This window comes from Amblyraja radiata, chromosome 22 (assembly GCF_010909765.2).
Source record: "Amblyraja radiata isolate CabotCenter1 chromosome 22, sAmbRad1.1.pri, whole genome shotgun sequence".
Taxonomy (NCBI): domain Eukaryota; kingdom Metazoa; phylum Chordata; class Chondrichthyes; order Rajiformes; family Rajidae; genus Amblyraja; species Amblyraja radiata.
Window position 1 is genome coordinate 37,169,960 of NC_045977.1, and position 27,122 is coordinate 37,197,081.

The 27,122-nt window shown below is 43.8% G+C and overlaps 1 protein-coding gene across 2 annotated transcripts in view; it reads right to left on the reverse strand.

The window, feature by feature from the left end:
- Positions 1-12,721: 12,721 nt before the first annotated feature.
- ciao3 (cytosolic iron-sulfur assembly component 3) overlaps positions 12,722-27,122 on the reverse strand; it is a 30,949-nt gene continuing 16,548 nt past the window's right edge. For both annotated transcript variants that reach the window (XM_033041066.1, XM_033041067.1), the window contains exons 9-11: positions 19,186-19,323; positions 15,538-15,695; positions 12,722-13,971 (exon numbers count right to left, since the gene is read on the reverse strand). In XM_033041066.1, coding sequence (XP_032896957.1) covers positions 13,739-13,971; positions 15,538-15,695; positions 19,186-19,323 — 529 coding nt within the window. In that variant the 3' untranslated portion in view covers positions 12,722-13,738. The remainder of the gene's footprint in view (positions 13,972-15,537; positions 15,696-19,185; positions 19,324-27,122) is intronic.

The following is a 27,122-nucleotide window of genomic DNA, read 5'->3' on the forward strand; positions in this document are numbered from 1 at the left end:
TACATGGACATGTTTCCCTCTTGTTCTCTGTGACACTAGAATTGTTCCACTGGACACATTAAAAAAAAAATATATATATGTTATTACAGATTTCATTTAGTCTTCAATGTCAGTTTATTGTCACATGTACCAGTTAAGGGCCTGTCCCACTGTACGAGGTAATTCAAGAGTTCTCCCGAGTTCTCCCCTGATTCGAGCTCATGTAATGTCCACGAGTAAAAAAATACTCGTGATGAAAAAAATGTTTACTTTTTACTTGTACGAGCCCCTAGCTGCCCGCTACGTATATTACACGAGCTCGAAACGAGAGAACTCGGGAGAACTCTTGAATTATCTCGTACAGTGGGACAGGCCCTTTAAGGTCCAGCGAAATTTGACTTCCATCTTGTGATTTTTCATTGTACAGTGGAATTGATATATCTAAAGTCAACAGCTGTGGGGACTGATAAAGAATGTAAGAACCCTTGTTTGTAGTCCCAACGAAAATGCTTAACACAAAGTGCTGGAGTGACTCAGCGGGTCAGGCAGCATCTGTGAAGAATGTGGATAGGTGACAGGTACAGGATACTGAGTTGGATGATCAGCCATGATCATATTGAATGGCAGTACAGGCTTGAAGGGCCTGGGACCCTTCTTCAGACTGATTCAGTACTCTGCTGTCTTTTTTTTGTAAACCAGCTTCTGAAGTTCCTTGTGTCTTCACAAATATTTAGTTCCTTTCAATGATATGACCTAGAATTTTAAGTGTAAACAAAATAGAAACGCTGTGTATGTGCTGGACCAGCTTTGCGAAACCCAGATTTGTTCCCTGTCACAGTCTGAATAGAGTCCCGACCCGTGTTCTCCCGAGATGCTGCCTGACCCGCTGAGTTACCCCAGCACTGTGTGACCAAAACTAACCACTGTTTAACGCTCTGCTAACTTATAACTTTTACGTTCGGCTCTTCCAGAATGCAGTTTTGTTTTTAACCGAGATTGGCCACTTCCTCAGTAAGTATCAGATAGTCTATAAGAAAACTACAGGCGCATCTCAATCGAAGAAGGTTCATGCTGACTTTTCTGCCGGGCTTTAGAATTATTCCGTAGATCTGTCCAGCACTCGGCTTGAAGAAACAAACTGTGTTTCTTTTCATCTTGATTAGCATCCCTGTGTGGAATCTGTGTGGTAAGACGTTTCTCCGTTGACAATATACCTCCTGATTGTGGTTTTGTTTTTGATTGCGTTATTGTCAATTTTTGAGAAGTTATAAAGAAAATGAATGAATAAATAAAATGCTTTGTGCTGTTGCATTTTGTGGAGACGTTTCTTTACCTGAAACCCGAATGTCTCCGTTACTGATTCGAAGACGAACCGGATGATTTTAAGAGCGAATTGGCTTTGGTAAAATTATAAATTGTCCCTAGCGTGTGCTTGGGATCGTGTTAGTGTATGGGGATCGCTGGTAGGCGTGGACTCGGTGGGCCGAAGGGCCTGTTTCCACACTCTTTCTCTAAACTAAACTAAGCTCCATGACTCTATGACAAGTTTGCTTTTTGTGTATTGAAAAGGAACTCAGACCAAATGAAAAATATCCACAGGGTCTTTAATAATTGGGATGATATGAAGTGCTGGTTGAAAAATGTCACTGTTCAGTTTAGTTCGACATTATAGTTAATCTTCAAAAAAAGTCTAAGGTAGAGTTATAGAACTATTACTTTAAAGCCTGTATTGGAGAAGATATTAGTCAAACATAGGTGAAATAATTCAAGAGTTCATAAGTGATAGGAGCAGAATTAGGCCATTCGGCCCATCAAGTCTACTCCGCCATTCAATCATGGCCGATCTATCTCTCCCTCCTAACTCCATTCTCTTGCCTTCCCCCCCATAACTCCTGACACCCGTCCGAATCAAGAATCTATCCATGTATCTCTGCCTTAAAACCATGCAGTGACTTGGCCTCCACAGCCTAGTGCCTCTTAAAGTGAAATGAAGGCATCGCCATTGTGCATTTACGAAGAAGTGTTTAACAAATGAGCAATTATATTGGCGAGAAGCGATGATTTATTATATGGCCTGACATTCAGAAAACGTTTACTTTCAGAGAAGACATGCGGCCAACATCGGCACAGGGGCCAAAGAGGAAGTTAAAAATTGCCGAACAAATTGGTTAGAAAATAGGAACCAGAGGGTAGTTATCAATAGTAATAGTGGCTGCTGTGACCAGATCAGAGCTCCAGGGATCCACCCCATGTACATAGTGTTTATAAATGATCCCGGTGAAATTATTGTATTTAAATCATTTGCCTTTTGCAGATAATTGTGTGGGAAAGCAAAATGTCCTGGACAGGATGAAGAGATCTAACGACAGCTGAAGAATTGGGCCAACGATCCATAGTCCCACGGTGTGAAAATATTAAATTTGATGAACAATTTTGGCACGTGTGTCATTAAAATAGGACGCGTCAGGGGAAACAAATGATTGGTGATTTTTTTTTTAACCAGATGCTAAAGATTATCCCTCGTTTGCAGCAATTGGCAAGACAAATAATAGACAGTGTGAACCCACACTTGTGTAAGCCGTCGATGATTCCTGTGTCTGTGTAGATCATCAGTAATGTGGTTAAATGCAGGTGAGACTTATGTTATTTGCACTACCAGTTTATTTATTCATGTGTGTATATATTTATATCATGGTATATGGACACATTTATCTGTTTTGTAGTAAATGCCTACTATTTTCTGTGTGCTTAAGCAAAGCAAGAATTTCATCGTCCTATACAGGGACACATGACAATAAACTCACTTGAACTTGAACTTGAACTGGAATGTAGGGCAGAATGGAGCGGCTACTAAGATTATTCTGAAGAGGTACGTTTTCCGCATGAAGTCCATGTGAGCCGACTGTCGTTCCACCTCCAGCATCAAACGTTTCAGGAAAAGGGCAAAGAGCAGCCAAGTGGTCAAAGCTCCTGCTCGACATCTGCCCAGTAAAACAGACACCAAATGCCGGAGGGAACCTGAACGGCAACCTCTGGAGACTTTGTGCCCCACCCAAGGTTTCCGTGCGGTTCCCGGAGGTTGCAGGTGGTTGCCGGAGGTTGCAGGTAGTGGACGCAGGGAGGGAGACTGACAAAAACCTCCGGGAACCGCACGGTTTCCTAAGTGGGACAGGGGCATTAACTCAGCTGGACAGGCAGCATCTCTGGAGAAAAGAAATGGGTGAGGTTTCGGGTCGACTCGAGACCCTTCTTCAGACCCGAAAGGTCACCCATTCCTTCTCTCCAGAGATGCTGCCTGTCCCGCTGAGTTACTCCAACATTTTGTGTCTACGGTTTAAACCAGCATTTGTAGTTCCTTCCTAGAACAACAACCCAGTGACCACTGCTGAAGACTTTAGGCTCCAGATGGGTTCATACGTTTCTAAGTTTTAGGAGCAGAATTAGGCCATTTGGTCAATCATCCACTCCGCCATTCAATCATGGCTGATCTATCTTTCCCTCTCAACCACATTCTCCTGCCTTCTCCCCATAACCCCTGACACCCGTACTACATAAAGCAGGCTCAGAACCAGGCTGGGACTAGTTTAGTATATTTTATTGTCATGTGTACCGAGGTGCAGTGAAATGCTTTTTTTTTGTTGCGTGCCATCCAGTCAACGAACAGACTGTACATGATTACAATCAAGGTGTCCACAGTGTACAGGTACAGGATGAGGGGAATAACGTTTAGTCCAAGATAAAGTCCATTAAGTAAGTAAGTAAGTTTATTGGCTAAGTATTCACATACAAGGAATTTGCCTTGGTGCTCCGCCTGCAAGTAACAACATGACATACAGTGACAGTTACGAATGACTCAGAAAACATTAAACATTAATAATAATAAGACATGAATGATAAAACACCATTGATCAAGCATGTGAACCAACAAAATACTGATTAAAATACTTAAAGTCTGATTAAAGATAGCTTGAAGGTCTCTAAATGTGAAAAATGTCCCCCGTGAAGGATAGTGTTAATGTGCAGGGATCGCTGGTCAGTGCGGACTTGGTGGGCCGAAGGGCCTGTTTCCATGCTGTATCTCTAAACTAAATGAAACTAAACTAAACTTAGCTTAGAGACATTGCCATGAATAACACACAGTGTCGTAGTGTGTTACAGCGTGGAAACAGGCCCTTTGGCCCAACTTGCCCACACCTGCCACCATGTCCCGTCTACACTAGACCCGCCGATTTGCCCATACCCCTCTAAACCTGTCATAGCCATGTACTGTCTAAATGTTTCTTAAACTTTGCAACGGTACCCGCCTCAACTACCTCCTCCGGCAACTCATTGTAAATACTGTGTTGTGTGTTTAAGTCTAGGTTTATTATCGTCATGTGTAAAGCTTTGCTTTCCCTGCATCCAAACAGATCGGATAAACCATAAATAGATCCAATCGAGTGAAACTTAAGTACAATAGAGCAAAGGGGAAGATACGGAGTCGTGGAGTCATACCGCATAGAAGCAGGCCCTTCAGCCCAAGTTACTCGTGCCGACCAAAATGCTCCATCTGCCCACATCTCTCTAAACCTATACTGTCCATGTACCTGTACAAATGTTGTTGTCGTGCTGAATATAGTTCTCAGCACATTGCAACACATCAGCTCCATTGACAAAGGCCAGTGTCCTCCCCCCCCCCCCCTATGGATGGAGGTTAATCTGACAGTCCCTAGCTTGTCCAATATGTGTGTGTAGTTATGGGAGTATGATTTCTACCTGTAGCTATTCTTCCAAAGTATCTAAAGTAAGCTGGGACAGTTCTTGCTATTAAGCTGTTGAAGTCACAATGCTGATGTAGCTTCTTTGCACAAAGTGGAGATTAAACCAGCTGTGAAGCCAACTCCGGCTGCTTCTGTCTTCACAGTGAGAACTTATATACGTCTTTTGCCTTTAGTTCATTTTTAACCAGGTGAAATTACATTTGTAGCTTGGTTCACATATACAAACACACACGCACACACATACAATGCACACACACACACGTGCACACACGCACGCATGCACACGCATGCATGCACTCACGCACACAGGTGCACACACTCACACATGCACAAGCACACACACACACTTTTCCAACTATTTACGGCAACAATGAAGGTAGATTGATCCATTCCCTGTGTGGGGATATTCAGTCTGTTATCAAAATATAATCAATGTTAATTAGGAGCAATTTGAAGAGAACGCTGATGTCAGCAACATTTACCCATCTGCAGCGGGTTTAATTTCTGAGCAACAGTGATTAATAAAGTTAATTGAGCACGACTAATCGTTGTATTTTAATTATTTAATCCGAATATTTTTGAGCCCCACCGCAGCCATTTTCAGGTGGTTGGTGATATACACCGATTGATACTAATTGGTGTAGCATTAATCAACAAAATTACAATCATTTATCTTTAGGATGTGTAGTTCCCAGGAGCCAGGCACACGTGAAGTTTGCCCACTTTGGCCCCCGACTAATCTGACGTAATTGCCTCTCCATACCTGTTTAAAGATGATGCACACTGACATGCTATAGAATTTTGTAACCACTGTAAAATGCGTCCGATTGACAAAGTTCTTTTATATAATCTATGACTCCAATCCCTTTGTTATTCGGCCGTCCTCATCCACCCCCCACACACAATCTTACAGAAGCCAATTAACCTACAAACCCGCAGGTCTTTGGGATGTGGGAGGAAACCGGAGCACCCAGGGGGTCACAGGGAGAATGTGCAAACTCCACACAGACAGCACCCGAGGTCAGGATCGAACCTGGGCCTCCGCCGCCGTGAGGAGGCTGCGCCACCGTGCTGGAATCGCAAGTGAGAACAGGTGTGGATGACGACAAATGTGACATAATTCCAAGTAAACTTTCTGAATGGCTTTACCAGAAGTTTGAGAAAAATAAGATGGTGATTCTGAGCAAATTAGGCAGAAGCTATATTCATTCTGAGAACCCATTAATGCCGCAGTGGGATTTCTGGAAAGCATAACAGAAAAGTGACCTTACACGAGTCTTGGCACTTGTATTTTTGATAGGAATTGGCCAAAATATGAATCCCTTGAAGCTTTTGTAAATCAATCTGAATAGCCAGAAATCTTGTCCGACCAGTGATAAGGGAAATAACATCTGCAGTGAATTTAGCGTCTACCACCCGGACAAAGATTAAACTGACTTCTGGATAGTCTGCAAGTCAGTCATCGTTCATCTGTACTTTACTAACCCAATGTAACATGGTGTGGCTGTAGTGGCGACACAGTGGCACAGAGCCGCTGCCTCACGGCACCAGAGAAGAGGGTTCGATCCCAGCCTCGGACGCTGTCTGTGTGGAGTTTGTACCTTCTCCCTGTGACCATGTGGGCTTCCTCCGGGTGCTCCGGTTTCCTCCCACATCCCAAAGACGTGCGGGTTTGTAGGTTAATTGGCCCTCTGTAAATTGCTCCTGAGTGGATGAGAAAGTGGGGATAACATAGAACTAGTGTGAATGGGTGACGAGTCTGAAGAAGGGTCTCGACCCGAAACGTCACCTATTCCTTCGCTCTATAGATGCTGCCTCACCCGCTGAGTTTCTCCAGCATTTTTGTCTACCAATGATCAGCGTGGAATCGGTGCTGTAACTAAAGTTAAAAAACTTAACCAGCAATCAATTTCATTAACAAACACTAACTTTGTTTGCTTATAGAATGATCTGTTTTTGTTTTTAAGAGATACAGCATGGAAACAAGTCATTGAGCCTTGAGTCTACTCTGATTATTCATCATCATTTCCCACTAGTTCTATGTTAGCCCAGTTTCGCAAACCTACACGTGTATGGAATGTACCGGTTCCTCACTCCCCTCCATTGAGTCTGTCCAAAGCAAGCGTTGTCTGCGAAGGGCGTGCAGCATCGCCAAGGACTGCTCTCACCCCAACCACAGTCTGTTTACCCTCCTACCATCCGGGAGGCGCTACAGGTCTCTCCATTGCCGGACCAGCAGGTCCAGGAACAGCTTCTTCCCTGCGGCTGTTACACTACTTAACTCTGTACCTCGGTGACTGCCAATCAATTGGAATGTGGGGGAAACCAGAGCACCGGAGAAAACCCACGAGGTCACAGGGAGAAGGTACAAAACTCCACACAGACAGCACCCGTAGTCGGGATCGAACCCGGGTCTCTGGCGCCGTGAGGCAGCAGCTCTGCCCATTGCGCCACCGTGCCGCCACTAAGAGACACGATTCTGTCTGTAAAGGGTTAATCGTGTGTGTTGCTGAGCTGAAAAGCTCTGCAGTGAGAATTTTTCTAATGAATAACATTTCAGCACATTAGGCTGCCCTACCTGGCCCATCACAAGGCTAACAGATGCACCGTGAACAGAGGAACTCTGGCAGTAATGACGCCCCATGAGCAGCACTGACACCGAATCACGTTTGTCGATGGAAAGCATTTAGTCACCACAACCCAACCCCCCCCCCCCACCCCTCCACTCCATCAAACAAACTAATTAGTGTTAATTAGTTTATTTAGTAAAGTGCTGAGCAAAAAAAAGCAAAAGACTCAGGTGGGTATAACTCGAAAATGAACACAAGGCACCAAATGATGGTGATCTATCACAATGATTTATAGTCCCAGGCTGGTAGTGGCAATACATGAATGAGTGACCCTGCCCGAAGTTACCAACTGCAGTCTTATAAAAATAGAAACTGTTTTAAATGAATAACAAGCTAGTTACTCAGTGGCAGACTCAGTTATCTCTCAAACCAAGCCAGCGTTTGGTATGTTTTTAGCTCACCTTTTACATTTGGTTCGTATGTTTTTGTTTAGCTTTAGTTTTTAGAGATACAGGTTCTTCGGTCCCCGGAGTCCATGCCGACCAACGATCACCAGTTCACACTCGTTCAATGTCATCCCACCTTCGCATCTACAGAGGCCAATTGACTTGCACACCCAAACCTCTTTGGGATGTGGGAGGAAACTGGAGCGCCTGGTGGAAACCCACATGGTCACGGGGAGAACGTGCAAACTCCACACAGACAGCACTCGAGCTCAGGATTGAACCCAGATCTCTAGCACTGCGAGGCATCAGTTATAGCAGCTGCGCCACTGTATCACCCTCCAATTCACTCAATCGGATAAATCACAAGCAGAAGTTAGGAGGTCATGTTGCAGTTGTATAAGACATTGGCGAGGCCACTGTTTAGAGTATTAGAAACATAGAAATTAGGTGCAGGAGTAGGCCATTCGGCCCTTCGAGCCTGCACCGCCATTCAATATGATCATGGCTGATCATCCATTGTGTGGGAAGGAACTGCAGTTGCTGGTTTAAACTGAAGAAAGACACAAAATGCTGGAGTAACTCAGCGGGGCAGGCCGCATCTCGGGAGAAAAGGAATGGGTGACATTTCGGGTGGAGACCCCTCTTTAGACTGCAGTATTAGAGTATTGGGACGACAGATGGCACAATGGGCTAAGTGTTCGGCTGGCAACCGGAAGGTAGCCGGTTCGAATCCCGCTTGGAGTGCATACTGTCGTTGTGTCCTTGGGCAAGACACTTCACCCATCTTTGCCTGTGTGTGAATGTGTGTGAGTGATTGGTGGTGGTCGGAGGGGCCGTAGGCGCAGATTGGCAGCCACGCTTCCGTCAGTCTGCCCCAGGGCAGCTGTGGCTACAGAAGTAGCTTACCACCACCGAGTGTGACTGAGGAGTGAATGAATAATGCGATGTAAAGCGCCTTGAGTATTAGAAAGGCGCTATATAAATCCCATCCATTATTTATTATTATTATTGTGTTCAGGTCTAAGCACCATGCTAATACGAAAGATGTTGTCAAGCTAGAAAGGGTACAGAGAAGATTTACGTGGATGTTGCCAGGACTAGAGAGTCTGAGCTAAAGGGAGAGGTTGAGTAGGCTGGGACTCTATTCCTTGGAGCGCAGAAGGATGAGGGGTGATCTTATAGAGGTGTATCAAATCATGAGAGGAATAGATCGGGTAGATGCACAGAGTGTCTTTCCCAGCGTAGGTGAATTGAAGACTAGAGGACATAGGTTTAAGGTGAAAGGGAAACAGTTTAAAAGGAATCTGAGGGATGACTTTTTCACACAAAGGGTAGTAGGTGTATGTAACAAGCTGCCAGAGGAGGTAGTTGGGGCAGCGACTATCCCAACATTTAATAAAGTTAGACAGGTACATGATTAGGACAGGTTTGGAAGGATATGGACCAAACACCAGCAAGTGGGACAAGTGTGGCTGGGACATGTGGGCCGGTGTGGGCAAGTTGGGCCGAAGGGCCTGTTTCCACACTGCATCACTCTGTGACTCTATAACACAATTGAATGATGCATGGTGCAAAGGAATGAACGGCCTTCCATGTGACCACAGGGAAGTTTCATATTGAACTCAGAATGCTTCTGATACCTTCCCTCTCTATTCTCAGTCTTGATGCAATGTCCTTCAGCAGTTTGTACTTCCTATGGATTATTGTACCACAACCTGGCCATGACTTCTATACCTCATGTATTCAAGAGAGAGTTAGATATGGCTCTTAGGGCTAACGGAATCAAAGGATATGGGGAGCAAGCAGTATCAGGGCACTGATTTTGAATGATCAGCCATGATTATATTGAATGGCGGTGCTGGCTCAAAGGGCCGAATGGCCTACTCCTGCACCTATTTTCTATGTCCAGTCACTGTGTCTGAGGGAGCCTGAATTCCCTAGATGCCTATTTATCGCTGGGAAACACTGTATAGCTCTGAAATGCACTTGATGTAGAACGCATGGTGTTTGGTTATTTTACATATAATTAAAACCAAATGGAGTTGGAGTCACACAAGCTTATTAAATCTTAAACTCTGCACGGGTGTCTGGGGTTATGGGGAGACGGCAGGAGAATGGGGTTGAGAGGGAGTAGACTTGATGGGCCATACGGCCTAATTCTGCTCCAATCACTTGTGAAAACTCAGTTGAATATTCTCTTTCAACGTGCTAATTGTCCAAGGGTGCCCCCTGTAGGCAAGGAATATACAGGGAAACATCCTTCAACAGATGTTTCATCAAGTGTCGAAGGGTAGAGCTGCCATCTGGTGGACTAACCGAGAACCAGAACCCAAAGAGATCTTGAAAGGTCATTAGTGATAGTAGAATTAGACAATTCGGCTCATCATGTCTACTCTGCCATTCAATAGTGGCTGATCTATCTCTTCCTCCATTCTCCCACCATTACCACCGACACCCATACTAATCAAAAAGGACACAAAATGTTGGAGTAACTCAGCGGGTCAGGCAGCAAGCATGGATAGGTGACGTTTCAGGTCGAGACCATTCTTCAGAATCCTGCTGATCCTAGCCCTTTGTAATTGAGTCTCCCTGATTATATAGGGACGTGGATGGGGAATAATGTGTGGGGGCAGCAGAAGATGTCACAGCAAGAAAGAATTTTATATAAAATCTGGGGCAGTGCACTTTTATCATCCTCTCAATCCGAAGGTCAAAGCAAACATTTTTCACAACCTGAACACTTGCTTATTACAAATTTTATTTATTAATAAATTTATTTGTCTAAAACTTTAGTCAAATTTTGATCATGTACAAAATCAGTAATAATCAACCTGTGTACTTCAGTATTATTTGCTGTTTGGTGAAAGGATTTGCCCACAGTCTATTAGGCAAACGGTAGTGGAATGTTTCCGAGAACATTCCGGAAGGTGCCAGCTGCCAATATTTCTTTGTGGTCGGGCACATCAAACTCCAGAAAGCCATGCAGATCTTTTATTTCTCACCCATTCTTGCATTAGTCCCCTGGGGAAGAGAAGTAAAGAAGTCCATGGAGTTTCTGGTTTTCGAGGGATTGGGGCCCATGAGGGGAAAATGGGACTAGCTACGATGGAGCATTCTGGTCGGCATGGACGAGTTGGGCCGAAGGGCCTGTTTCCATGCTGTATGACTCATCCAGTCTATCCGACGGGAGGCATTGGTGGGTCAGCACACTATTGGTAATCAACAAACCACCATCAGCGAGAGGTGGGAACTCAAGATGTCTCTTGTGTAGAGTCCAGCAGCACAGACAAATTAGGCTGGAAACTGGGTATTGGCGTTATTCAGTTACCTGTCCATGAAGGTTGATGCCTTTCTTACACCGAACAGAAGCAGGGTCAGGAGCAGACCAGCGGCCCATTAAATCTGGTCCATCGTTCAGCAGCATCTATGCCGACCAGCGATCACCCCGCACACTAGCACTCTCCGACACCCGAAACGTCACCCGTTCCTTCTCTCCAGAGATGTTGCCTGTCCCGCTGAGTTACTCCAGCATTTTGTGTCTAGCACTATCCTACACACTGGGGACAATTTACAATTTTACCGAAGCCAATTGACCTACACACCTGCAAGTCTCTGGAGTGTGGGAGGAAACCAGTGAACTCGGAGAAAACCCATCCGGCCACAGAGAGAACAAACCAACTCTGTACGGGCAGCACGCGTGGTCACGATTGGACCCAGATCTATGGCGTTGTAAGGCGGCAATTCTCCTGCTGTGCCACTCCAAATGGGTTTTAATTGAATTGAATAGAATTTATTTGCCACACAACCAGGGTCGGTGGAATTTGGGTTGTCAGCAGCGGTACAATAATAAAGAACACACAACCACAATAAAAATGTAACACAAACATCCACCACAGCATTCATCACTGTGGTGGAAGGCACAGAACTTGGCCAGTCCTCCTCCATTTTCCCCCGTGGTCGGGACCTCCACCCTCCGCAGCCGTTGCTGCAGGCGTCCAGATGGTAAGAGACAAAGTCAAAGTCAAGGTAAGTCCAGGATCGGCTCTTCCCCACCGGAGACCGCGGCTTCAGGTTGGTGTAGGCCGCAGGCCGGCGGTCGAAGATTTAAGGTTCCCGCCGCGCCGCAGCCAGAAGCACCGCAGACCGCAGGTCGAAGCTCCCCTCCAGGGGTGATGGTAAGTCCATGCCGCACCCGCGGTAGAGGTTGGCCGCGGGCCGGCCGTGATGGCTTCTTCTTCCCCCGGGTCCCCCATGAGGGATCCCGGGCTGCGGACGCCGCGCCATCTGGAGCTCTGCAGACCGCGGCTTCAGGCTGCCACGGGCCAGCGAAACGGAGCGCTCCCCTCCAGCGAGCCCCAGCGATGGCTCGCCCGCTCCACGCCGAGAGTCCACGCTGCGCCCGCCGCTGAAGCCCCGGGCGCGTCTCCGGAAAGGCCGCGCCGATCCTCGTTGTTAGGCCACGGGGGAGGCGACCTGGAAAAAGTCACCTCTCCGTGGAGGAGGCGACCGAAGCGGTTCCCCCCTTACCCCCCACACCACCCCCCACACAAGACACACAAGACACACAAAGGACACACAAAGGAACATTAAAACTTTAAAACATACTAAAAATTGAAAAGACTAACGCGCTGCTGACAGGCGCTGCCCCTACGACACCCTGATGACACCTTCCTGCACTCTCTCCCCCTCTCTCTCTATGCACTTTGACCCAGTTGTCAGAGGTAGAAAATTCTGAAGATTCACCATACCGAGAAGATAACCCCCTCATCTCCTTCCGAATTGGGTGACCCTCATAACGAATCTATGCTCCCATAAATCAACCTTGTGTGTGTTATTTCCCAAGCCAGCACATAAATGTGGCAACATTAACTGCACGCAGTAGTCCTGGTGAGGTTTGACCAGCTCCATGGAAATTTTACAAGTACACCTACTTTTTTATACCCCACACCCCTTGCAATAAAAGGTCAAAACAAAATCATTGGGTTTAATATGTGTAAGCAAGCAGTCTCTTCAGCACAACTGCATTGCAGGTCCCATTTACAGCACAGAATGATGTGATGAGCTATTTGGGTCTTGCACATTTCTCCTGTGCACTTGGACCAGCCATTTCAAACCCCTCGACCAAAATGACAGCAGCCAGAGCAGCAATAGAACAGCAGGTTCCCCAACCCACTGTTATTGCTCTGTATTGGTGAAAAACAGCCGTGTTAGCTTTTAACACCTTCACCTTTTCTCAACACTTGCTTTTCCTTCTCCTCGCGAGGTGATCTTTCACAGGCCAAATGCAGGCAGGTGGGACCAGTGTAGATGAGGCAACCTGGTCGGCGTGGGAAAGTTGGGCTGGCGGTCCTGTTTCCATGCTGTGACTCTCTCAATGACTGTATCAAGTTGAACTTGAAGGGGCAATTATTGTTTTTGTACATTTTATTAATTTGCACTGTTGAAACTGCTTTGGTTTCCTGTTTAGTTTAGTTTAGAGATACAGCGCGGAAACAGGCCCTTTCGGCCCTCCGACCAGCGATCCCCGCACACTAACACTATCCTACACCCACTCGGGACAATTTTTACATTTATACCAAGCCAATTAACCTACAAACCTGTACGTCTTTGCAGTGTGGAAGGAAACCGAAGATCTCGGAGAAAACCAATGCAGGACACGAAGAGAACATACAAACTCCGTACAGACAGCACCCGTAGTCGGGATCGAACCCGTGTCTTCAGCGTTTAATTTGCTGTAAGGCAGCAGCTCTACCGCTGCTCCACCCTGCCGCCCTATCCATTGTCAGGGCATAATCCACACTATTCTTTCAGAATGGCAAGGACGCCTGTAAGTTGAATATCTATTTTAAATGTTAGCCCGTCTCCTAAGAACATAACAAATTAAATTCTGACAACAATTCACCAAATTCCTGTTTCAAATAAAAGGTACGGTTGTCAACCTTGTTAATGTCCATCAGGTGCTTTCTATATAAAAGTTGGTGCTTCACCATTTAATGTTCAGGGCACTGTCCACCTTCTCCACAGCATGGTACTGTGTGTGTAGCGTTTGCGTGTGACCCGTGCCACCCAGCCACTGTTGGTAGAGCAGCTCGATGGACTTGTTTGCTTCAGGTGCCTGTACCGTCACTGCTGTGTAGAGCTCCTCCACTTGCTGCAACAAATCCTTACCAGACCCGGATACCTCTGCTCGTATCTGACCGCCGCCATTCAGACAACCTGAAGACAGGAACAGACCAGATTAGTTAGTAAGTGTTTTTTTTTTTAAAAGGAAAAATTAATATATAATCATATTATATCATCGCAGCACGATGGCACAGCAGTAGAGTTGCTGCCGTACCGCACCAACGACCTGGGTTCGATTCTGACTGCGGGTGCTGTCAGTATGGAGTTTGTACATTCTGTGCAGCCTGGATTTAAGCCTTTAAAAAGATTTACAGTGTAATGCAAACTTGAATGCCAATCTTTGTGGATCACTAATAGTTCAATCAAATACCATCTATCTTCAACTGAAAATGCCACTACCTTCACTTATAAAATTAGTAAGAATCCATCTAAAATGAGCAAATTCTTACAAGGGCAAATTTCCTGTCAATTTAACATCACCAGTTTATTCACATTTACAATGGGAACTGCCATTCAACTGTCAACAAGTTTATAGAGCAGCCATCCATTATCCAAAAGATAATATGTGGTTTGAAACTGACCGAGAGTCTGTCCAACCTCTCTCTATCTCTAACAGCCCATAATCCAGGCATCATTCTGGTAAACCTCCTCTGCACCTTCTTCAATGGGGCAACTAGTTACACGCAATGAGTCTAGGACCAGAGAGCAGGGCCTCCAAATAAGAGGATGTACCTTTAGAATGGTGATGAGGCTTCTTTGCATAGCCATTAGGCTATTAAACAATACAACCCCAAATAAGCTCTGAACTACATAGACTATTATTGTTATTATTGCACAATTATTGTTTGTTTGTTTTTTATGGTGTGTGTGTGCGTGTATATACACACACTGAACTTTTTTTACTCATTTATTATATTGTTTAATCTACTATGTTTCCACATTGTATTGTGCTGCTGCAAGTAAGAATGCCATTGTTTAGTTTGGGACATATGATGATAAAACACTCTTGACTCTTGAAATGTGATTTAAGCAAAGTCCTATCACACTGCGCCATGACTTTCTGACTTATTGAATTCAATGTCCCGGCTAATGAAGGCAAGCATATCCTATGCCTTCTTATCACACTATCTACTTCTGCCTGCCTGTGATTCACCTCCCTCCATTCCCTGCATATCCATGCGTCTATTCAAAAGCTTCTTAAGTGCCACTATTTTATCTGCTTCCACCACCACCATCACTGGCAGCACCTGCTCTGTAACATTAGTCTAATGTATAGGATCCCAGCAAGGCTAAGCTCATCCGATGAACTCCACGTGGTCTACAAGAATTACCCGAGGGGCAACTTTTCAGGGCATTATTCATCGTCTCCACTGATGGGTGCATGGAAGGAGCTGCCGGAAGAGGTAGTTGAGGCAGGAACTACCAGAACGTTTAAGAAACAATTAGACAGGTACATGGAGAGGATAGGTTTAGAGGGATATGGGCCAAACGCATGCAGGTGGGACTAGTGTAGATGGGACATATTGGTCAGTGTGGGCAAGTTGGGCCAAAAGGCCTGTTTCTATGCTGTATGACTCTATGAAATGGAATCAGCAAGGGAGCACAGCGACAGGTACAGATAATCTATCACACCTACATTTTAATTTCTCAAAGCTTTACCTGAAGGACAAGCCATCACTTCCACATAATGGTACGTCAACTTTCCGCGCTTTAGTTTCTGCACCAGATTTTGAATATTCCTAAATCCGTAGGCTAATGCAAAGCGGAGCAGTACATTCCCATCCTGTTCCAGCGTCACCTCCTGGAAATCCTTATTCCTGCAGAAAAGAAAAATTGAAGATGGAAGAACCAGATAGTTGCACTTTGGGTGGTCGAATGCAAGGGGAAATTATACAATTAATGGCAAGACCCATAACGGCATTGATGTGCAGAGGAATCTGGGCATCTTGGTCTTATTTGACATCAAAATAATGGTCTGAATAAGGAGGTGGAAATGTGTGTACATTTCTGAACAATTAATTTGCACTTTTCTTCATAGAAGAACAATATGACATTGGGATCTGTATTATGGAGAAAGAGAGTGAATTATTGGAAATGATTCGCATAGAGAGAAGGGCCTTATTAAGGGGTCTAACAATTATATAAGGCGTCAGCAAAAGGCAATGTTCAATGGTAGTGTTGGTGCCCAGAGAGCTGAGCACAGTGAGGTTAGGCAAGACTCCGTTAGGTTACTTGCCGTTCATGGTTTAACTCAATGATTTGGACTTAATTGTCGGAGCCACAATGTTCCAATGAAATCAAAATACTATTCGTGGCTAATGGTGAAGAAGAAAATGCGAGGCTGCAGGAAGATATCAATACAATGACAAAGGTGGCGTGGAACTTAATTTGAAGAAGATTATGTATTCTCGAAGGAAAAAGAGAAGGCATTTTATTCCTCCTCTCATTACCTGAAGCCCTGTTGTCTCCTTTTCACCGCATCACTTATTCCACCCATCTGCCAATCAACCCTCTCACGTGTATCCACCTATCACTCGCCATACCGTGTCCCGCTCCCACCTCTTTTCCAGCTTCCTCCCACCTCTCTCTCTTTTCCAGCTTGCTCCGCCTCCTACAATCAATCTGTAGAAGGCTCCAACCCGAAATGTTCTTTGTCCATTCCCCATAGATGCTGCCTGACCCACAGAGATCCTCCAGCCTTTGCTTTTGGCTCAAGGAAGAGCAGGACAAGTAAAATACACTATGTGTTATTGATACTAGGAGGGATCTTGGACTGCAAGTTCTCAGGTCCCTGAAGATAGAAGGATAAATAGATCAGGTGGTTTAAAAGGAAAGTGGATGTTGGGCTCAACAAAGCGTGAATACACCTTTGTGGTTGAGATGACACTGACTTTAGACTCTCTGAACAAACGGTCAGCCAACTAATATCGGGGGTGCGTACAGAGAAACTTGCTAGAACCACTTGCTACAAAATCAACAGCAGCAACAACCAGGTTCAGGAATAGCTACTTCCCCACAGCCATCAGGCTATTAAACCTGGCTCGGACAAAACTCTGATTATTAATAACCCATTATCTGTTATTTGCACTTTATCAGTTTATTTATTCATGTGTGTATATATTTATATTATGGTATATGGACACACTGATCTGTTTTGTAGTAAATGCCCACTATGTTCTGTGTGCTGAAGCAAAGCAAGAATTTCATTGTCCTATCAGGAACACATGACAATAAACTCACTTGAACTTGAACTTGAGCTCAAAATCAAACTTGCTACAAAATCAACAAAGGTACGAGAGGAGAAATTCTCGAAGGAGTCCTCGACAGTCTCACGTCTGCTTAGCCTAAAGCACAAAGCCAGCTGTAGTTCGAAGGGGCGGCTGCGGGAGTGTCACGCTGTGTTAGTGTGAAACACTTGTCAGCCCACAACACGAGCACTGGACACTGCACTGCAGGAAGGATGTGATAATGCTAGAAAGGGTGTAGAGGAAATCTGTAGAAGGCGTTGCCAAGACTGGGAAATTGTCGTTACGTGGAGTGTGTGGCTAAGCCAAGCTTGTTTTCTTTGGAACAAAGCAGAGGGGACATTTAATTGAGGTCTATAAAATTACGAGTAGCTTAGTTAGGACGAACATGAAGGATTCATTTCCCTGAGGCCCAAGAATTAGTAGAGATAGACTTAAGTTCATTATTAAAAGGAATAGCGGGGGATTGAAACTGTTTTCACTCCATAAGTAGTGCCAGTGTGGTACTCACTGGCTGAAAAAGTGGAGAGAGAAGACCACGACGCTATGAAGGTATAAGGACGATCACCTTTGTCATAACCAACTGACCAAGAAATGGGTTTCGAACCGAAACGCCACCCATTCCTTCTATCCAGAGATGCTGCTTGTCCCTGGCTAATGGAATCAAGGGATAACGGGAGAAAGCAGGAATGGGGTATTAATTTTTGATGATCAGCCATGATCATATTGAATGGTGGTGCTGGCTCGAAGGGCCGAATGGCTTACTCCTGCACCTATTTTCTATGTTTCGATGTCCTGCTGAGTTACTCCAGCATTTTGTGTCTATTGGCCAAGCAATGGGAAGCGGGATTAATCTAAAATGACACTGCTGGGTCTGGATTTTCTCTGACGTCTGAAGAAGGGTTCGGATCCGAAACGTCACCTATTACTTTTGTCCAGAAATGCTGCCTGACCCGCTGAGTTACTCCAGCACTTTGTGTCTATCTAAAGTGACATTACTTGGCTGGCCCAGACACATTCCTGTGCTACAAGTTTCTATAATCGATTTAGTAAGTGAAAACACTTAAAGGTAACCTGTTTAGTTCTGGCTTCTGAACGGTTAACATTAACAAAGTTACATAATAGACAATAGGCAATAGGTGCAGGAGTAGGCCATTTGGCCCTTCGAGCCAGCACCGCCATTCAATGTGATCATGGCTGATCATCCCCAATCAGTGCCCCGTTCCTGCCTTCTCCCCATATCCCCTGACTCCGCTATCTTTAAGAGCCCTATCTAGCTCTCTCTTGAAAGCATCCAGAGAACCTGCCTCCACCGCCCTCTGAGGCAGAGAATTTCACAGACTCACCACTGTCTGTGAGAAAAAGTGTTTCCTCGTCTCCGTTCTAAATGGCTTACTCCTTATTCTTAAACTGTGGCCCCTGGTTCTGGACTCCCCCAACATCGGGAACATATTTCCTGCCTCTAGTGTGTCCAAGCCCTTAACAATCTTATATGTTTCAATGAGATCCCATCCTTCTAAACTCCAGAGTGTACAAGCCCAGCTGCTCCATTCTCTAAGCATATGTCAGTCCCGCCATCCCGGGAATTAACCTTGTAAACCTCCCTCAATAGCAAGAATGTCCTTCCTCAAATTAGGGGACCAAAACTGCACACAATACTCCAGGTGTGGTCTCACTAGGGCCCTGTACAATTGCAAAAGGAATAGTAAAAATAGTAATAGTAAAAAGCAACGGTTGTCTAATCCATCTGGCTGCCTTTGGCCTGGTCCAGGGTAGACTGGACTAACTCAAGGTGAATCATTTGGCTTTTGGACCCATTACAGCCCAACAAAACCTTGCCTCCGTCTGATAATGCACATAAAGCACATACAGTTGTTATGGTACACTGATCAATTATCTCCCTGCTAGCCAGGAGTTTCCAAGGCAATCCCATGCCATGCTCTGGCAGAGTTGAGCCATTGAATAAACCTGCAAACATGTTAGGCTGAGTGTGAAGGAAAATCAAATCTTCCTATTGTAGTTAGGAAAACAAGGGAAGTACATTTCAGAATTGATCACCTACCTGAGAGTTTTATAGATTATCTGATTCACTTCAATTCCAAAGAGTTCTTTGGAAGCATGCTTGAAAATATGTTCCAGGTATCCACCAGATCCCCCACCAGAATGGCCAACAACTTCACCGTCTGCAACACTGCCGAATCTAGAAAAACAATTCTATCGACATGAGTTCCCAAATACTTAATGAGTCGAACACAAAAGATAGAAAATTGACCATTATCTGAATTAATAGCAGGACCTCTCTCTGACCCATCTACCTCACTTGAGACCCTCAGACTCTCTTTTATCCGACTTTACATTGCACAAAACGTTATTCCCTTATCCTGTATCTGTACACTGTGGACGGCTTGATTGTACTCATATAGACTTTTTGCTGACTGGATACCACACAACAAACATTGGTAGATGTGACAATGATAACCAAAATTAAAATAAACCAAACTAATAGGTCAGCATTTTTCTGTCAACAACAAAAGTCTTAAGGGCTTGCCCCACTGTACGAGTTCATTCAAGTGCTCTCCCGAGTTAAAAAAAAAAAATCAAACTCGTGGTAAACACGTAGAATGTACGTAGCCGGTACGTCGGAGCTCGGGACGTCTCTTAGTGGCTCGTAACGCTAACGGCAGGTACTCGGGAAACGTGGTAATCTCGTGAAGATTTTTCAACATGTTGAAAAATGTCCACGAGAGCCCCGAGTACCTACGAGCGGCTATTATCGTAATTCTCCGAGTTCGAATCAGAGGAAACTCGGGAGAACTCTTGAATTAGCTCGTACAGTGGGACAGCCCCATTACTTTATCCCAGAACATCCTCAACAGTTATGAAAAATGGTCTTCAAAGTGAAACTTTAACTGCTTGAAACGTAGAACAGTACAGCACAGGAACAGGCCCTTCACCCCACCATGTCTGTGTTGAATATGATGCCAAGTTAATCTCATCTTCCTGCACATGATCCACATCCCTCCATTCCCTGTATATCCATCTAAAAGCCTCTCAAAAGCAACAACCCCCATCCCTGGCCGTGTTTCAGGCACCCATCACCCTGTGTAAAACCAATTTCCCCCACACAAATCCTTTAAACTTTCCTCCTCTCACTTTAAAACTATGCCCTATAGTCGCTGACTTTTCCACACTGGATAAAAGATTCTGACAGTCTACCCAATCTATGCCACCCATAATTTAATATCCTTCTACCAGTCCTCCCCTCAATCTCCAATGTTCCACAGGAAACAATGTAAGTTTGTTCAACCTTTCCCCATAGCTAATACCCCTAATCCATGCAGCATTTGGGTAAACCTCCTCTGCACCCTGTCCAAAATATTCACATCCTCCTTGGAGTGGGGTGGCCACAACTGTATGTGTGTTTTTACAATACAGGGCACAAAAAGTGTGACATCATACATAAAATTCTCATAATTTCATTATCTATTGTTCTTCAAACTAGAAATGTTTCAATCTCCTTGGGAAGTTCTCTGGTCTTCGTTTACCATTGTGGTGTAACAGTGGTTACTCTACAATAGGGTGGACACCAACAGTAACCACCGCTACACTCTTTGAAATATGGCCATTCAGAGCACAATGCCAAATTCATCAAAAGTTTTGATTACTGTGAAACATGCATCTCTGCAAAGCAACAAACTTGAAAATGTTTTAAATTGGAATGAAATTAATGTAGAAATTGCTTCTTTATTTCATTGTGTCAAAGCATGTCACATTTTTGGTGTCCTAAAAATTGATATTTTTGAGATATAAACTGGTTGAATCAGGGAATTAATTTAATTCCTAACTTGATTTAATCTCTATTATCTCTTGCACATTTGAGTAACAATTCCTGAAACAATTAACAGCATACTACTGGAACAGTGGAGATACGACATTTTTAATGTTCTCTCCAGCATTGTAAAAATACACGTATACACTGCTCCAAATGTGTCCGAACCAAAGTTTTTTATAAAGCTGCAACACGACTTCCTGACCTTAATACTCAATGTAAACTGCAAGGAGCATGTTCGAAATCCCGTACTAGATTTCAGTTTTATGCCAAAGTTAATTCTGGAAGTGTTTACGCTCTTTCACATCATGAGTATTATGAATCAATTACATGCAGACAAACACATTAGAAACAGGCATTTTTAAATATTATTGCCCCAAGGACTCGAATACCTTTTTGTAAGAGCTATCTTTAGCTTTAACTGCCTTGTTTACAGGAAGGCTGGAACACTAATAGCTAAACGCTTCTCAAATCACGTAGCTCTGTGGAAACTGCTCTCATCAATAAAAGAACTGGACAGGTCTGACCCAATAACAGCAGAAATCTCGGCCAAGTTCAGTGACATTTGTCCACCTTCCTACAAACTAATCAAGGTGGCCGGCTTGATGTCGAGAGCTGTTTAGGAACAAGACTGTAAACTTTTGCTTTACCCGATTTAAAAAAAATCACTTAAAACTATTCTTCAACTTGTGTGTGATCACGTGTCATTGTTGATTTTAATCCAGTCCATCAGCTTTTAACAATTCTACCCAAAGACAAGATTTTATGCTATCAATAAAAAACATAATTAAATAAGCAAACAAAGATAAATATCCCAACAACGATTTAGCAAACACTTAGAATATGATTAAAGTGAATTCCAAAATTCCATCGCTAACCTATATAAAGCCAAAGAAATTTCCTTGATTATAGTATAATAATTGGGAAAAAATTAATATTAAAATTTTGGAAAAACCCAACAACCCCCACAATTAAAATGTGGATTATGGAGATGTCGGAGACCTTACATTTGGAAAAAAATTAGACTTGTCTTAATTGACAAACCAGATTTATTTGCTAGACCATGGTCTAGATTTATAGATTATGTGAAGGGGTAGATTGGTCCAGCACGGGAGCCTGACTGAAACTTAGATGAATTAGATGAATAGTTACGTTTTATAACATAAGGACCTCTCTCCTAAGCTGTATTATTGATAATTTACTCTATTTTTTTTAATTCTCTTTTTTTTTCTTTTCTCTCTATCTATAAATAAAAATAAACAATTAGAAGCAGTGTTAATACGTAATTGATAAATGAGGACCCCAGCTATTTTGATAGCTGCGACCCCAGGACACTAGATACTAACAATATATAATTGTTACACAAAGTCTGTATTGGTTTGGATTATGATATGCTTCTAATAAAAAAATTATTTAAAAAAAAAAAAAAATTTAAAAAGTGCCTTGTATTTAGAAGCATTTAAATGAGAGAAATAAAACTTCAGATGCTGGCTTATACCAAAGATAGACACAAAGTGCTGGAGTAACTAAACTGGTCAGGCAGCATCTCTGAAGAAAAAGGATAGGATCGTTACATTTGGTATAAACCAGCATCTGCAGTTCCCTTCTACACCCATCTTTTGTTCTTCAGAAATGCTGCCTGACCCGCTGAGTTACCCCAGCACTTTGTGTCCATCGTTAATGACTTGGGTGAGTGACTAAGATTTTCAGGGCATTTTATTACAGTGGGACTAGTTAATTTGTCCACAAACAGCAAGACAAATCCAATCTGGCAGTCTACACTCAATTGCCATCAAGCTCTCCAACGCGTCATTAAGACTGCTGAGAGGATCACTGGCACCCAGCTCCCCAGTCTGGAGGACATCTACCGGACCCGCTGCATCCGGAGGGTCAAGGGCATCATTAGAGACAGCACACACCCTGGACACTGTCTCTTCACCCTCCTGCCCTCAGGAAGACGATACAGGACACTGAGCGCCCGCACGACAAGACTGAAAAACAGCTTCTACCATAGAGCTGTGACACTAATGAACTCTATCCCCCTCCCACACTGATCCCCCCCCTCTCTCTCACACACCCGCCAATACTCCTGTATGTTTATGGTTATAGTTAAATTTTTTAATAGTTCTTTTTTTTTTAAATTGTATTTTTATACTTATATTCCTGTGCAGCTGGAGGACTGCTCCAACAGAATTTCGTTGTCTTGTACAATGACAATAAAGATTATCTCTAAAGTGATGGAAATAGTGCTATCAAGAGTTGCATTTTTGGCAAGTTAAATCGAGGCAGGGTTTAGACAGTAAATGGCAGGGGCTGGAGGTTGGAGAACTATGAAACCAAGGGGTACAAATACATGATTCACGGAAAGTGCTTACACAAGTAGAGAGGGTGGTGATGAAAGCTATTGAATACTTGCCTTTGTTGGTTCGGGTATCGAGTACAAGAATCAAGGTGACATGTTACAACTTCTTGATAGGGTGGTACAGTGGTGCAGCTGGTAGAGCTGCTGCCTCACAGTGCCAGAGACACGGGTTCGATCCTGACCTCGGGTTCTGTCTGTGTGAAGTTTATACAGTCTCTGTGTGACCCTGTGGGTTTCCTCCAGGTGCTCTAGTTTCCTCCCACACTCCAAAGACGTGCGGGTTATGTAGATTATTTGAACTCTGTAAGTTGCTTCTAGTGTGTAGGGAATGGATGACAAAGTGGGAACTAGTGCGAGCGAGTGATCATTGGTCAGTGTGGTCTCGGTGGGCCAAAGGCCTGTTTCCAAGCTGTATCTCTAAACTAAACTGTACAAGATGTTGGCGATATCACATGTGTAGAAAATAACTACAGATGCTGGATTAAATCGAAGGTGGACACAAAATGCTGGAGTAACTCAGTGGGACAGGCAGCATCTCTGAAAAGACCCATTTCTTCTCTCCGGAGAAGCTGCCTGTCCCGCTGAGTTACTCCAGCATTTTGTGTCTACCTTGGCGATATCATACTTTGAGTATTTGTTTGCAGTTTCAGTCACTGAGTAAAGGGATGACATTAAGTTGAAAAGGTTGCAGAAAATATTCACATTGATTTTATGGGGGCTGGAGGGCTTCAGTTATAAGGAGAAACTGGTTAGGCTGAGGCTTTTTCCCTCCCGTAACAAAGGAGGCTGTGGTGATATAAAACCATGAGGGCATAGAAAAATAGGAAAGGTGAATTACATTCGTCCCCCCCACAGTAGCTAAAACTAGAGGGTAAAAATTATGCTGGTGGTGGTTGGGGATGGGGGTGGGGGGGGGAATAGGGGGGATGTTGGGGGGGGGAGGGATTTTTAGGGGTCTTGAGGAACAAACATCAACGCAAAGGGTGGTTGATATGTGGAACAATGTACTGGAAGAAGGGGTAGAGGTGGGGATTAAATGAAAACACATTTAGACAAGTGTACGGATATGAAAGGTAGAGGGATGTGCAATAAAAGTAGGTAAATGGGCCTAGCTTAGGTGGGAACCTTAGTCGGCATGGATGAGTTGTGCTGAATGGCCTATTTCTGTGGTGTACAACCCCCAAGGCACTATAATACAGTTGTGGACAATTGTAAAATATTTGGGACCACATATTTTAAAAATGGGGTATTTAATTGGGAAGATAAAATGGAAAAGAAGTGTAGGAAGCAACTGCAGATGGTGGTTTAAATGGAAACGAGTTTAAAAACTATATTTATATTTAAATTCGCTGGTAGCTATGTTTAAATTCAACAGTAGCTAACTCTTAGGTGCAAACTTCATTGGGATTGTATAATTGAAAGGCATTCTCCTTTCCCTTTAGATTCCACCTCACCATCTGGTCTCCTCACTGTAAACGCCAGTACAGGAGTCACACTTCATTAATTCCAGGAAGTGTTTAGTTTCCTCCTCCCCTATAGTGTAAACAGTTGCAATTTTGCTGCTGTAACATACAACTTTCATGCACGCTGTTAGCGTGGCAATGGACCTGGATGTTGAAGCTAATACTGTAAAACTTGTATTTTAGACGGAAATTCTTCTGAAGTGACTTCCTTTAGTATTTCTATTCAGATATTAAATTATCTATTTCCATAACAGGGAGTATCGAATCCACACAGCCTATCTTCAGAGTCACTGGTGAGACAGATAACCGAGCACTTGAATTCTGCTCGCTTTGTCGCTGTCTTGGAAATGGAGTTAGCTCCCAATAGCTTCGATATACAGGTACTTGATTCTCTGTAGTAACGAACCCAGCTGGTTATAAAGAAACTCAGGTCATTTGAATTAAAACAAAAATCTTTCAACATTTTCGGTGATGAGACTGCAAAACCTTTCCCACAAAAAGCTAAGTGTTAAATTCCCAGTCACATATTTCAGTCGTGCAACTTTGGGTGGCGCAATGGTAGCGTTGCTGCCGATTTGATCCTGACTACGGGTGCTGTCTGTAAGGAGTTTGCATGTTCTCCCATTGACCGCGTGGGTTTTCTCCGGGTGTTCCAAAGACGTGCAGGTTTGTAGGTTAATTGGCTTCTGTAAATTGTCCCCAGTTTGTTGGATAGTGCCAGTGTATAGGTGATTGTTGGTCGGCACAGACTCAGTGGGCAGAAGGGCCAGTTTCCGCTCTAGCTCTAAACTAAAACTAAACTAATCAATTCTAAAATACCATCTACTGCAGAATCTTTTTATCTCACATGAATATTATGTGAAACAAGCTATTCAAAGGCAATAAAATTACCATTAAAGAAGTATTACATATATTATAAATAAGGAACTGCAGATGCTGGTCTACACAAAAGGACACAAAGTGCTGGGGTAACTCATCGGGCCAGGCAGCATCTCTGGACAACATGGATGGGTGACATTTTGGGTCAGGATCCTTCTTCAGACTCTGAGTATATGTAATAAAAGGACACAAAGTGCTGGAATAACTCAGTGGGTCAGGCAGCATCTCTGGAGAACATCGGAACCCATGGTCTGACTCACAGCGTTTATAGTCATAGAATCATATGGCGTGAAAACAGGCCCCTTCGGTCCAACTTGCCCATACTGACCCAGCTACAATAGTCCCACCTGCCTGTGTTTGGCCCATATCCCTCCAAACCTTTGTGCACTTTTATTAGATACAGTTCATGTTGTCTATAATAATTGAAGTGGCTTCTGTAATAATGTTATAGACGGAATAAAAACATGAATGCATTTTAGCAATGGTAGTATTGTACATTACATTTCTGCAACCAAATTCAAGGCAAATCAGCTCCTGATGCTTTCTTGCGCTGCACATGTCTCTCTGGAGTGCCTACTCATGTCCTGGATTGTAAACAAGAAATGTTGAAGATGGAACCTATTTAGACCAGTCGCCAGCTTAGCATTCCTCCGTTGCATCGTTTCCAGCAAGAAATAAATACTTTGCAGACTCTACGCTCACAGACTGGCATTTCTCCAGCCGAGCTGGAAAGGCATAACGGTGGCATCTTGTCTGCCACACATCATTAACTTCAGGAAGTTGGAAACAACCCCTCTGTACGAGTATCAAAATATCTGGGCAATCATTCTGACAAAGCCAAGTTTCTGTTTGCTGCAATGTTTATTTTTGCCCAACAATATGTTTAGTCTTAGTCTGAAAACTCATGAGGTCCCATCTTAAGCAAAATGTATTATTTGCCTACTTTACGTATTACATTTGTGATTTTACAGTGTTAAGGATTTCCAAAGTAATGAACTATGCGACTTTTGATTGATTATTTGCAAGATACAGTGTGTAAGTAGGTCTGTGTAGGAAGGAACTGCAGACGCTGGTTCAAACGGAAGATACACATATAAATCTGGAGTAACTCAGCGGGTCAGACATCATCTCTGGAGAAAATGAATAGGTGACATTTCAGGTCTGAAGGAGGGTATCCACCCGAAACATCACCTATTCCTTTTCTCCGGAGATGCTGTCTGACCCGCTGAGTTACTCTAGCTTTTCGTGTCCATGGAAGTAGGCCTTTCGGCCCATCGAATCCAAGCTGATCACCCATTCACACTAGGTTACGTTATCCCACCTTCTCATCCAGGATTAATAAACACTACTGTGATAAAAAATAGCTTGAAGTCCAATCTAAATGCCATCTCTCTCTCTCTCTCTCGCTCTCAGCAGAGTCCTTGATGGTTTTAATGTGAGTTCCAAGGACAAAACATATAGCCTAA